This window comes from Euleptes europaea, chromosome 5 (assembly GCF_029931775.1).
Source record: "Euleptes europaea isolate rEulEur1 chromosome 5, rEulEur1.hap1, whole genome shotgun sequence".
Taxonomy (NCBI): domain Eukaryota; kingdom Metazoa; phylum Chordata; class Lepidosauria; order Squamata; family Sphaerodactylidae; genus Euleptes; species Euleptes europaea.
Genome location: NC_079316.1, coordinates 38,439,641 through 38,453,231, shown reverse-complemented (window position 1 = coordinate 38,453,231; position 13,591 = coordinate 38,439,641). Strand labels below are relative to the sequence as shown.

The 13,591-nt window shown below is 41.9% G+C and overlaps 1 protein-coding gene across 2 annotated transcripts in view; it reads right to left on the bottom strand.

Annotated features, from left to right (window-relative positions):
- The window catches only part of PAX3 (paired box 3), a 131,988-nt gene that overhangs the window by 9,285 nt on the left and 109,112 nt on the right, over positions 1 to 13,591 (bottom strand). For both annotated transcript variants that reach the window (XM_056849444.1, XM_056849445.1), the window contains exons 6-7: positions 12,806 to 12,971; positions 10,092 to 10,306 (exon numbers count right to left, since the gene is read on the bottom strand). In XM_056849444.1, coding sequence (XP_056705422.1) covers positions 10,092 to 10,306; positions 12,806 to 12,971 — 381 coding nt within the window. The remainder of the gene's footprint in view (positions 1 to 10,091; positions 10,307 to 12,805; positions 12,972 to 13,591) is intronic.

Genomic DNA, 13,591 nt, shown 5'->3' with positions numbered 1-13,591 from the left:
AATACCATCTGGAATAATAGTGGTCCTGCACCACAGTTTTTGGTGGCGCAGGCGCGCTTTCCCCGATGGGGGGAAAGCCTTTTTTTCTGATTTTTATGTTGAAAAAAAGAGACTTTTTCCCCCTCTGTGTTTTTTTATGTTGCATATAATTTAAGGTTTTTTTCATGCCAGACATTCTTTGACTATAGGTTTGAGATTATATAACTAATGGTACCATGCATCATTTGTGCACAGTTTTTGTTAACTAGCTTCAAATGTTCTCTGGGCTTTTATCCCCCACAGTGTGGGTTATGGTAGATGTAGCACATCAAGTAAAGTCAATGTAGCACATCATGGAAAGACCCCAAAAAAGCAACTCAAATTATTCCAAAAAACATCCACTGGTACTGGTTTGTTGTTAAAAGCCCAAGCAAAATGAAGCTCTGATGTGGGAGACAAAGAACTATTAGGAAGAAGAAGAAGAAGAAGAAGAAGAAGAAGAAGAAGAAGAAGAAGAAGAAGAAGAAGGAGGAGGAGGAGGAGGAGGAGGAGGAGGAGGAGGAGGAGGAGGAGGAGGAGGAGGAGGAGGAGGAGGAGGAGGAGGAGGAGGAGTTGGATTTTATATGCTGACTTTCCCCCTACCACTTAAGGAATTCTATTTCATTAAAAAAAATCATTTAAATGAAATGCAATGCCACTTAACATCACTGGCATTTTAGCAACTCGGACCCTACCGAAGGTATCATAAAATCCTCATATGTTTTAATTCATTTACGCATGCCTGCATTTAATATGCTGTGTGACCATGTCTGCAATTAATATGATTTATGAGAGAAAAGCATGTGCTATATTTGAGGTGCTACAGTGATACATTTTTTTCCTGCTTTAACCTGATTGAAAGATTTAATGAAACAGCACAAAGAAAATTGTTGGCTGTTAACGTATTAAGTTGAACTGACAGGCCCATGAGTAAACTTCGGTGGAGTTAATGATATCCTCTTATCTGACCCTGACACATTTGCGGCATGTAATTTACAGAAGCTCTGTCCAGGGAATCTTGACAAATGCTCCTAACGATGTCAGAGCAATGTTCCATTCTAATGTAAAACAGATGTGGGTCAGATACCCTCATTCATCACTACACTGAACATTTCAAACTGCTGCTAAGATGGATGGCATTACCTGCTGTTAACTCTTTTCACTGGGGAAAAAAACTATCTTCTGTAATGTCCCACTCCCATCACCAGAAAATATACCCAAAAGACCACATCCTTTGCTTGCAGTCCGCCTCAGTTAATTCTGAGGGGGAGGTGCTGTGGCTTATTTTTGTAGAGCATCTGCTTGGTATGCGGAAGGTCCCAGGTTCAATCCCTGACATCTCCAGTTAAAGGGACTAGGCAAGTAGGTGACGTGAAAGACTTCTGCCTGAGACCCTAGAGAGCCGCTGCCGGTCTGAGTAGACGATACTGACTTTAATGGACCAAGGGTCTGATTCAGTATAAGGCAGCTTTCATGTGTTCATGTATTTTCATGGGACTGCAACTCACCTCAAGGATTTGCAGCTTTAAAAGTAATAGTCTCACCCCAGCCATAAACTTACTTAGGCAGTAGTTAGCAAGCCACTGTCTTTCAGGGTATGGGCATAATAACGCTGAATTTTTTGCTAAGAAAATGTGCACAACACATTCTGAAAACTCCAAAAGCATCATATAATTAATATGATTAGTATTATTAGTCCTCCTACTTTAACACATGCTGGGGGGGGGGGCTGCCCTTAAAGATAGTTCAGTTGGCACAAGATGCAATTGCTGGGGTCCTGGATGGAGCTCAACAACAACAATAAAACATAAGTAGGTGTCCTGCCAGTGGCACTGGATTCCAGTCTGCTTCTGGGTCCAATTCAAGGCCTGGTTTTAATTTTAAAGGCCTAAATAGCTCAGGTTCACCAGTATCAGCTGAGCTCAGCCTTGAGATCCATGCATGGGACCTTCCTACAGAAACCTGCTGCAGGATGCAATCTAAAGATAATATCTAATAAAAATAGAAATAACAGTTACCTACTCCTATTACTACTTTTATTACTAGATATTAAATGCCCATAGCTGGCATCCTGCATTCTGGGAACTGGCATGCCAGACACCCCCTGAGGTCTGTGCCAATGAAGATGAATGCAAAATGGAATGTACTGCAGCTCTGTTTGGAGTTAAAGAACCTGGACATACAGTCCCTAAAATGACAATGATGTAGGATAAGGTTGTCTGTTTCCTACAGTATCAATAGGAATCCTTTCAAATATTTATCACCACTTTTTGCTAACCAGTTATCTAAATTAGAAAGCAAATTTCAACATATAGGCAACCTAGGTGATAGCAAAAAAAGGTCCTCTCCCTAGTATAATCTAACGACAATCCTCTCTTATTCTGATCTTTCTCATTCTGATCTTTCCCTAGCACATACTGAACAGTTTAGATTTCTCTGGAATGAATCTGTTTGCCTAACTGCGTTACATAGCCCTTGGGCTCGGGGAAATGGAAAACCCTATGTGTGAGCTTTGCTAATCCCTCTAAAATCAACTACATACTTGGTTTTTGGGTTCAGGAGTATTTGTTCATTTGAAACATGTATAAACCGGCATTCGCCTCAGATGACTGGGATCCATGGGGTGTAACAACGATGAAAATGGCACAAAGAACCTAATTCCAAAAACTACAACATTGAAACAATAATGAGAAAAACCTTTTCACAATACACCAACATGCAGTTGGTGCTGCTGTCTTTCAAGACTCCTGCAAAACAATAGTTTTGAGAGCCCAATGCTTATGTAGGATCATATGCCCTAATTTGAGTTTAAATGTTTGCTAATCCAGGTGTTCTGTTTTCATAAATTCATGTGCCAGGCTGGCAACAGCAGCAATCTCTGTTTTCCAAATCCCAGACTATAATCTTGGTAGTGCAAATTCTTTGGAATCTTTTCGCATCTTGCCTGTCCAGTGGCATGTCCGTATTCTCTTTGAAAGAATTCTGAATGATCCGAATCCTCAGTGTTTAATAAAACTAATATTCCAAACAGGCAACTTCTGAATGTCAATGGTAAAGTTTCAAAAGTGATAAGGCAACTCCAACATCATGAGATTTTTGCAAGAGTGAGGAATACTTTTTCCCTCCTGGCTGAAAAGATACTTGAGATGTATGTTTTAAATAAATAGGGGGGCCTATCGCACTCATTCTGGGAAACGTTTTGCAAATGCCTTGAAGATGGTAGTGTTGGATGCGAATTCAAATTTCCCCCTCGCACCATGTTATTTTCACTCTGCTTCTAACATCAGAGTGCACCTCCCAAAATACCTCTACTCCCCATTTTAAGAATACCTCTTTTGCACACTGGAACATGTATATTTGAAAAAAAAATTAAGAGCAGGAGGAAGGGGAGGGAGATTGGGAATTCTCTGTGTGAGATTGGGATCCAGGCAGCGGTTGAGCATATCCTTCAGCACTGGTTCTGCACCGGGAAAGTGTGCGAGGGGAAGGGAAGGAGCCACACTGCCACTGTAGCACAGAGCACTGAGAGAGTTACAAAGAGGAGTGTTTGTGCGTCGGTGGTAGAGCCCTGACTTGGGACTGTATGCCTGCCATGATTTTGTGTGTGTGCGCTCTCTCTCTCTCTCCCCCCCTCTCTCCTCCTGCTGCATTCCCCCCACCCCATCAAGAGCAATTTTGGCTGGTTCTTACCCCCCGCTCCCCCCCCCGCCCCAGTCCGAAGCCTGAAAACTCAGCTGAAAGTACAAATTTAAGCACAAAAAATGGTAGGCCCAGACAGGAGGGGAGGGGGGAGGTGGAATAGGAGGAGAAAGGCTTTGATGCAAATGTGGGTGGTACCAACAGAGGGGTGGAGAAATGAAAAGTGTATGCAACCTTTCACACCCCTTGGATTGCAGTCTTTGAAACGGTGTATGAAAATACATCGTCATATAAGGGTTTCTAGAACACACTGATATCTGCCGCTATGAAAGCATTTTCAAGACAAACGCTAGGTCTGGGGTGCGTTGAGACAACGATACAACGTTTCTACAGACGATTTATTTTGTTAGTGCATTAACCCCTAGGGTCTTTATTCCCTCATACATTGCCTCTTACATAATTGCACTGCCATTAGCACCAACCCCATTGGGTAAATGTTGTGCTTAGGTCAGCTGTGTCAAAAAGCTGGGAGTGGGGGAGGAAGCGAGCAGGGGTGTTTGTGTGGTGGAGATCTCCAACTACTACCATGGAGCACCAGTGAAGATGAAAGGGGATTTGGTACCTTTACCAGAAGACATCAAGAGGTGGCGATGAAGACACCAGAGCAGCTTCAGCAGAGCTGTGCAGGCAGGGCACACAACTACTGCATGGATAGCAGAACCCAGCACTTGCAAGGGATGCCCTGCTGCACTCACACCAGATACTATCATACCCTCAGTATTTATGCACCTGCGCAGGGCAGCATCAGCGTCCCTGGTATCTGTGTCACCACCTGCTGACCCCTTCCAGTAAAAGCACAGAATCTCCTTCCCCATTTAGAGGACCTCCTCTCAAGCCATTCCTGGGGTTAGAGGCAGATGGTGCACAGTTGTGCATTCTGCTCCTCTGCTGTTCAGAACATACAAGACAAAACCTCCTTGGGCATGTATAACTAGATGCACTATTCTTTGGTGGACAGGCATATGCCAGTATTACCCAGAAGACAATGAATCCTAGGGCTTATGGTTAAGAATATTTCCTACTTTATCTTAAACGGTACAAACCTATGACAGCATGTAACTCTGTTGCACAGTTTTAAAGTTTTGTTCTGGAAAGGACATCCTGACATAGTTGCTGTTCAACATTTTAAGGTGGTAAACATGGAAATTGACATGCAGAATCGGAAGTTTCCTTGAGCTAAGTGCAGGACCATAAGTAGTTAGACATTCTTCCCTATAACTTTCAGAAATAACATGTCTTTGTCAAGAAGAAAGTCAACCGCAATCTGATTTGTAGGAAAGCAGTAATAAATATTTTCCCAGGAAGAACAGGCAGATCAGATGCAAAATATGCAATTTACATGGATTACACATTAATAATCTCAATTTTGACACTGTGGTCTTTGAAAATGTCATTTCATTAGTTAACAGGCTGAATCTGAGAGGATTTTCTTTTTTAAAAAAATACAAATACAGACACTGTTTGACATTAGATCTTGATACCATTAATCACTTTCTTGTTCCTGTAAAGATCAACCATTTGCAGCAGAGGAACTCTTCACCACCATCGGTAATAATGAGCAAAGCAGACAGCAGAGAAATACTCAATCAACCTGATGAGAAATGCAGACCTGCTCTGAGTTGGAAAGGAGCTAAGAGCAGAGGACATTTCAGGGGATTGTGTGTTAAGAAATAGGCCTGCCATTTCAGCCCATTCAGTTTCTCAGTGCATATTGTGGAGTACTGTAATCATTACTAATGTACATATCTTTAAAAATTTATGTAAGGCCTTTGGCATCTGCCTTGAGTTTCAGTAAGAAAGGAAGACTATAAATAAATACAATTAATAAAACAAAATAGAACGTGTGTGGTGCAGCCTATGGCCCTGATCCAAAGATGTACATGCACCACAGTGAATTGTCTTCATCTGTTTCTTTTTTTGTGCCATCAAGTCACAGCTCACTTATGGTAACCCCATAGAGTTTTCAAGGCAAAAGACATTCAGAGGTAGTTTGCCATTGCCTGCCTCCATATCGCAACCCTGCTATTCCTTGGAGGTTGCCCATTCCAAATACTAACCAGGGATGACCCTGCTTAGCTTCTGAGATCTGACAAGATCAGGCTAGCCTAGGCCATCTGGGTCAAGGCTTCATCATTTTAGATGAGCATATTCAGAATGAAGGTCATGCTTGACAGCACTGAATACTTGTTTGGGATTAATGGGATGATATTCGGTAGGTAGATTCAGTCCCCTGCCCCCTCATATCACCAATGGGCTACTTTGCTTTTTCTGAAATGTTTATGCAGCATGATAGCATAAGATCCCATAAAGGGATCTGCAGGCTGCTCTTAAAACACATCCCAAAGACTTCCCAGTCCAATTTCTGGGCCCCAATATAAAGGAGAAAGGATGGACAAGGCACATTCCTTCTTATCCCCTCACATAAACTTATAGGAAATGTAGGGCTTTCTCCTTACCTCTTCCACTAAACCACCATTCCTCTTATACCACAAATGACTGCCACTAGATTGGAAAGCACCAAATACTTTGCCCTCTAGCACCTTTCAAAGTATTGCAGATTTTCTGAGATAAATTAGACCGGATGTTCAGAAATGCCAGATTTTTAAAATTTCAAATTCTGAATTTGAAGAGTCCTAACTCTGAATTACAAATCCTGATTTTGGTCTAGTGCACATCCGTATTACTGGATTTTCCAGGGCTGGACCTTCCTTCCTTCCATCCATCTGCCCATCTACTCACCCACCAATAGGGACTGCCAATCAGTTTTGAGCACCAATAGGGGAGAAGAGATGTTTAACCCTTTCCCCATGCACAGTTTTCCCACATAACATCTCATTTGACCTTAAGACTTTTTAAACAAAAAGCTTGAATGAACACATAAATATTAGATTTCATCTGCAAAAGCATCATGAGTATAGTTCTTCAAATAAAATGCATGTGGTAAGCTCTTTTCACAGTATGTCAATGTAGAAACAAAATAAGAAAAAGTGTTACTCAAAAATACCATGCTGCTTAGAAATTATGAGCTACATCATCACCTGCAAAGAATCAAAATCAGAAGGGGATTTAGCTGATTTGTAAACTTAAGAAGTGTTCTTGTGAATATGAAAGCCAGACATTGCCTTTCCTTTTGCATACAATCAGAAGAATTTGCCATAAATTCAGTAGTACAACTTATGTCGTGCAAGTCAGGCTCCTGTGGCGTTTCCCAGAAGGGGATAATGAATGGTGAAGAACACACACAAGCGTTCCATAGAAGGGAAAAGCTCTTCACTAGATCACAAGCCTGCACTTTCTCATTTATTCTTTCTCTTGCAGTCTTCTACAAAATCACATTACTTTCTGTGTCACAGAAATGGTATTTTTCTTTCTTGATAAAGTCCCACACACAAAATCCTTGAACACATAATGTTATGCTTGATAAAGTTCCACACACAAGATCCTTGAACAGATGCATAATTTTATGCTTTGCTAAGATCCAGACTCAAACCCAACATTTACACATCAGAACTGCTCCAAAGGAATATGAAACATACATAATGCATCAAAAATGACCTCAGTGCACACTTGATAGAGTCCAGTGGCACAAAACTTCAGCTCTGATATATCATATCTTACTATATTTGTAGAATTTTTATATGTTGGAGGTGTGTGCTGTAAAAATGAACCAGAGATCATAGAGGTTAAGTGGAGTGGTTAAGAGTGGTGGACTCTAATCTGGAGAACCAAGTTTGATTACCCACTCTTTCACATGAAGAAGAAGAGTTGGTCTTTATACTCCAATTTTCTCTATCTTTAAGCAGACTCAAACCAGCTTACAATTGCCTTCCCTTCCTCTCCCCACAACAGACACCTTGTGAGGTAGGTGAGGCTGAGAGAGTTCTGAGAGAAGTGTGACTAGCCCAAGGTCACCCAGCAGGCTGCATGTGTAGGAGTGGGGAAACCAACCCAGTTCACCAGACTAGAGTCCGCTGCTCATGTGGAGGAGTAGGGAATCAACCCCAGTTCTCCAGATTAGTGTCCACTGCTCCTAACCACTACACCACGCTGGCTCTCCTTGAAGCCTGCTGGGTGACCTTGGGCCAGTCACAGTTCTCACAGAACTCTCTCAGCCCCACCTACCTCACAATGTGCCTGTTGTGGGGAAAGGAAGGGACTGTGATTGTAAACCACTTTGAGGTTCCTTAAGGTAGAGAAAAAGGTGGGTATAAATACCAACTCTTCTTCTTTGCATGTAAGGATTCTTAGCAATTGCGTATTGAATATATCCATTCATGGGTTTTGGAAAATTGTTCGGTAACAAATTTTCTGGAAAAGAATGTTGTTTCCCCTGCCCTGCCCCACCACTGAAGACTGAAATGGCATCCCTGACCTATACCAATGAATCTTCAAATAAAAAGATCAGTCTTTATGGCAACAAGCCACAGTCTGTTCCATATTTATGAATTCTAGGCTTTCTGCTTGGTGATGCCAATAGGTGACTGGTTTATTGAGTGACAAGATGGCCTTAACCGATTACAGCTGCCCCAGATTAGACTCAGTGACAGAGGACACTTGCATGCAGAAAGTCCCAAATTCAGTTCCTGACGTCTCTGGTTAATGGCTTTTGGGCCACAGGTGTTAGGCCAGACCCTTCTCTTCCTGGGACCAAAGAGAGAAGCTGCTAGTTAGAGCAGTGAGCTAGATGGACTAATGGCCTGTCTCGATACTAGGAAGCTTCATATTTCATAAAACCATATTTGATCCAAATGTCACTAAAGCTGTCCACCATTGCCTTTAATTTTCTTTCCACAATAGAATAATTTTGTTTCCATTTCAAGGTACATTTTTCTGACTATATATGATGATGCCATTTGCTGAGTTTGATGGATTAATTCTGAACTCCAGAAGTGTTTTAATATTTAAATTGCAGCATTGCACACTGTGAATCTGACTACAAAATAAAATGTCAACCCTTTTGTTGAGAATCATATTTTTTTTAAAAAAACCAGATTCCTCAAAAACAATATTAATTAAAGTCTTACTGGAAATACATCCACTTGTTTTTATGTTGGCCCTTTTTTCTACTAAAGCCATAAAGTTTTGCATCCTACTATGGTGCTATAGGAATCTCTGAAACTTAATTACATTTACTGTTACAAAAAAAGGGTTTATGAACTCTTGCCTTTAGGCAAAAATGTTTATTTCATTGCCTTTGCTATTCATTCTTTTCAACTCTGGTGCCTTTGAACTCTTCAGCTGCATAGAGTTATCACTGTGGAGCAGAAACCAGGAAGTGTACTCCCGAGATGTAAACCACAAGTGGAAGCCAACGAAGGAGGGAAAGATATAGGGAGTCGTTATTTTGGCCACCCTTTGTGCTATTAAAATCTCATTTTCTGCCTATTAGAATGCCCTCTCACTGCTTAGGCAGTGGTGATAGTCAGTGATTAGTGTGTAATTGAGTATAATTGTCTTTTCACTTTTCATTTGTGTCATTCTGAGCTTCCCTCTGTTTTTTTAATATAAAAAAACCACACAGAGGAAGAAAGAGCAAAGAGAAGATAAAGCCATTAAAACTCTCACTCTCGGCCCTGAAGAGATCCCCGATTGTAATTATAGATTGCTTTCCCCCCGTCATGACATTTGCTCAGGATTCAGTGGACAGCTCTCCTAAACACCTGTGCCTAAACCCACACTAATAATAAAAAAAACCCTCCTACTGAATATTTTTGCAATTGCTAATAATGTCAAGCCCAAGGCAGATGCCAGGAGTAGAAAATTTAACCAACCTTTTTGACACTCAATTATCAAGGCAATTTATTAACACAGGCATCCAAGAAAAGCTCATGCAAATTAGGAAAACAATTATGGCCTCCCAGTAGTTATAGGCTTTCTGTGAGCGGTAATGTTCTTAATTTATGTATTTATAACTTGATTATAGCTTAGCCTGATGTGCGTTGCTCATCAGCTGGACCAAGAGTAACTTGTCTTCTACTTGTAGGGCTGTTAATTTTTTTAAAAAACTCTCGTATTTCTTTGAGCTGAAAAGGATCAAGGCAAAAATCAGTGGCTTTGGACTGTGTTTTTAAAGCCAGGGTTTTTTTAAAAAAAGAAAAGCAATACAGCCCAATGCTTTACAACTGAACGCGACCAGAAAGACTTCATGATTACATTATAAAACATTGCCTAAAACTAAATATAAGCTATGACTTTTGATTCAGTCAGTAGGAAAAGGGAGGGGAGGGGAGGAAACTAGCAAACTGAAATCATGTGGCTTATATAAAGAATACTTTATGGTTTAAATTTGGCAAATCATTGTACTATGGCCTTGGGGAATAGACAATTTAGTTTGGGTATACAGCAAATCCTGTGTCTGAAAAAGCAGGACTGACCTGAGGTGAAAGGCCATTGCCAATGGCAGGGTTCATAGGATTTGAGGGCCCAGTTGGAGGCACAAAGCTGTCCGTATAGCTGGAAAAGCCGTGCCTTGTGCTCGGGAGGCAGTACGCAGAACTGCTCTCGGGGTTCGAAGGGAGGCTGCTTTGGTGTACGGTGCTTGGTGGAAGAGGCTGAGGTCTGTGAACTGTGCTGCTTGGGTCTGACACCGCTGCAATGAAAAGGGACACTTTTGCAGGTTTTCCAGATTCACTGTGCAAAATTCAGACGCTGAACATGACGAAGCAAGTAAGAAATGATCAGACCAAATATTAATATTTAATGCTGTGCAATAGTTAAGCAACTCGTGAAACTCTGCAGGCAGCTAACACGCAAGAATAAGAATCTTAATACGCTAGGTGCTGGAACTGGAAAATAACATAAAATATGTATCAGTTTAGCAGTCTCCCAAAGTGATGTAAAGTTTCCCGCCTTCCAGATTGGTTTCCAGCCACAATGAAACACAGTATGTATTTAATGAAGATATGGTGCATAAGATGCTGCACTATAGTTATAGTCTAGCTTCAAGCTGTAAGACCACTAACATGAACAGGTAAACATAGTTATGACTGTGCTGTTAAACTACTGTCCCCATGGGACTCTGTGAATTGTTGTTCTATGAAGGTGCTTCAGATTCTTTGTTAGATAATCATACCAATCCAAAGATTTTTTTTAATGCCCGCTTTACCACCTCTGTTCTCTGTTCCTGCTCTCCCTCCTTCTGGACTGTTATTTCATCTTTGTTCTTGTTCCTTCAACCTGTACTAGGGTTGCCAGGTCCCTCTTCACCACCAGTGGGAGTTTTGGGGGGTGGAGTCTGAGGAGGGTGGGGCTTGGAGAGAGGAGGGATTTCAATGCCATAGAGTCCAATTGCCAAAGTGGCCATTTTCTCCAGGTGAACTGATCTCTCATGGCTGGAGAGATCTCCAGCTAGTACCTGGAGGTTGGCAACGCTAACCTGTACCTTGTTCAGTGTCACTGGAAGTAGACCCCATTGTGTTCACGGAAAGGAACGAGTTTTTAGGTTTAGGTAAAGGAATGCAGGCTTGTGGTTCGTGTTATTGATTGTCTATTTTAAATATTTTTATCAAATTCCTCCACCAGGAATGGGATGGCTAACAAATATATATTCTGAGCTGGGGGCTCCCAGTGGAAGGAAAGAAAAAAATAGCTGGGAAAATGTCTTCTCCCAATACCAGAAAATGTCCTCTTCCTCCTACCTCACTTCTGAAAATGGGGGGGGGGGGAGACTGGGCCTCAGATAATGGTAAGTTTTCTTATGATGATCTCCAGTATGCATTTCAAACTTTACAACATAAGAATCTTTAAATAAATAACTCTGGTCTGGTATGGCCTGCTGCAGCTTTCCATCTTATCTCCAGCACAAGTCCTTCCTGAGTCCATATTTTTCATCTCTATGCACAGCTTCCTGAGGCCCAGTACTGACAGCTACTTGAGGAGTCATGTAGAATGGGGAAGAGGGCACGCAACTTGTATCCAGACCTAGAAATGACTTCTTAGTTCTCTGCGACCTGTGAGGTGCCCTACCTCTTTGGTGTCCAGTTGCCAAATCAATGCTAAGATTTTAATTTAGATCAACCACACCTGCATTAACTAGGGTAGCCAGGTCCCTCTTTGCCACAGTGGAAGGTTTTTGGGGCACAGCCTGATGAGGGTGGGGTTTGGAGAGGGGAGGGACTTCAGTGCCATAGAGTCCAATTACCAAAGCGGCCATTTTCTCCAGGTGAACTGATCTCTATCGGCTGGAGATCAGTTGTAATAGTAGGATATCTCCAGCTAGTACCTGGAGGTTGGCAACCCTAGAATTAACAGAAGCACAATTTTCAATATACACAAGCAATTATTAGAAGTTATGCATGGGAAGATGTTTGAAAACTGGCCTTGTCACTTTTTTTTTTTGCTTTATCAGTCCAGTTAGTTTAGAAAAAGGCACTGTGGGATTTTTATCATTTGAAGTCTATTTCAGAAGTATATTCCACATTCCTTTGCTGTATTTATCAGCTGCTCTCACAGAATGCCAAATAATCAACACTATGTTCAGATGTTCACAGATGAGGCACAACTGGGGAAAAGAGACAAAACATCACTTTTGCCAATCTAGCACCTACTCTGTGGCAAACTGAGATTGGTTTCCAATTTAGGCCTTTAATACTGGGATCAGATTATAAACCAAAGGTGAGCCTGATCCACTTGAACCAATGTACAACTGAACCTGGGATTAGTCATGATGCAGAGGCATGCCCTAAACGGTCACGTTAATGTTTTCTTTTTTTAGTAGATTACAGTCAAATAGGAGCCCCATGGCGCAGAGTGTTAAGCTGCAGTACTGCAGTCAAAAGCTCTGCTCACGACCTGAGTTCGATCCCGACGGAAGTCGGTTTCAGGTAGCCGGCTCAAGGTTGACTCAGCCTTCCATCCTTCCGAGGTCAGTGAAATGAGTACCCAGCTTGCTGGGAGTAAAGGGAAGATGACTGGGAAAGGCACTGGCAAACCACCCCACTAACAAAGTCTTCCTTGGAAACGTCGGGATGTGACGTCACCCCATGGGTCTGGAATGACCCGGTGCTTGCACAGGGGACCTTTACCTTTTAGAGTCAAATAAAAACATAGTAAAGCACCACTCAAGAGAATGTCCTGCTTCCTTCTGTACCTTGAGGAATAGAGGTGGGCTGGTAGGAGGATTCTGACAGTTGGTATGTTGGCAGAGTCGGCATGGCAGTGGGTGGGAATCCACCTGGGATCAAGTGGTTGAAAGCCATCAGTTGATTGGCCCCAGCTTGCTTCCTCCATCTAGCTCGACGATTACTAAACCAGACCTATGAATGGATGAAAACACAGAGGCATGTGAGATAGTACTAGAATCAGTTTTAAGAGTATTCAACAACTGAAGCCCATTTCTACCACCCACCTTATATTTTCAATGAAACCAGCCTTTTAACTTTAGAGCAAGTATTCTCATTCTCAAACTTTGTCACAAAGAGCCTGTGTACATCAGGAATAACATCAGCTCATGCTCTTTCCCAAACATGACCGGTACAGGGTAGAATCAAAGAGTTCTGGGAGGATCTTTTGAAGATCTATAATACTGTCTGCATATACACCAGGTATTTTTTGGCTCTCTGCATGCACCCCAACACACAGCTGTTCATCTTTACTCAGCTGCCATCCCCCCCCCTCTGTATATTTGGCTCGGGAAAGAAGGGTGATACAACACTAATGAAAGGAAGCATATAAAGACTGAAAAAACGATGAAATATCCCCCCCCCCAAAAAAAAGAGCAAGCAAATGAACTGGAGCATCAGAAAATGTGAAGCCCACAGGAGATGGCTTCGGCTACAAGGCAGAGAAATGATATCTGGGTGAACAACAAGAAGAGAAACTATAATCAATTATGCACCATATTCATCATCCCTAGCTCATGTTTCTAAACATATTT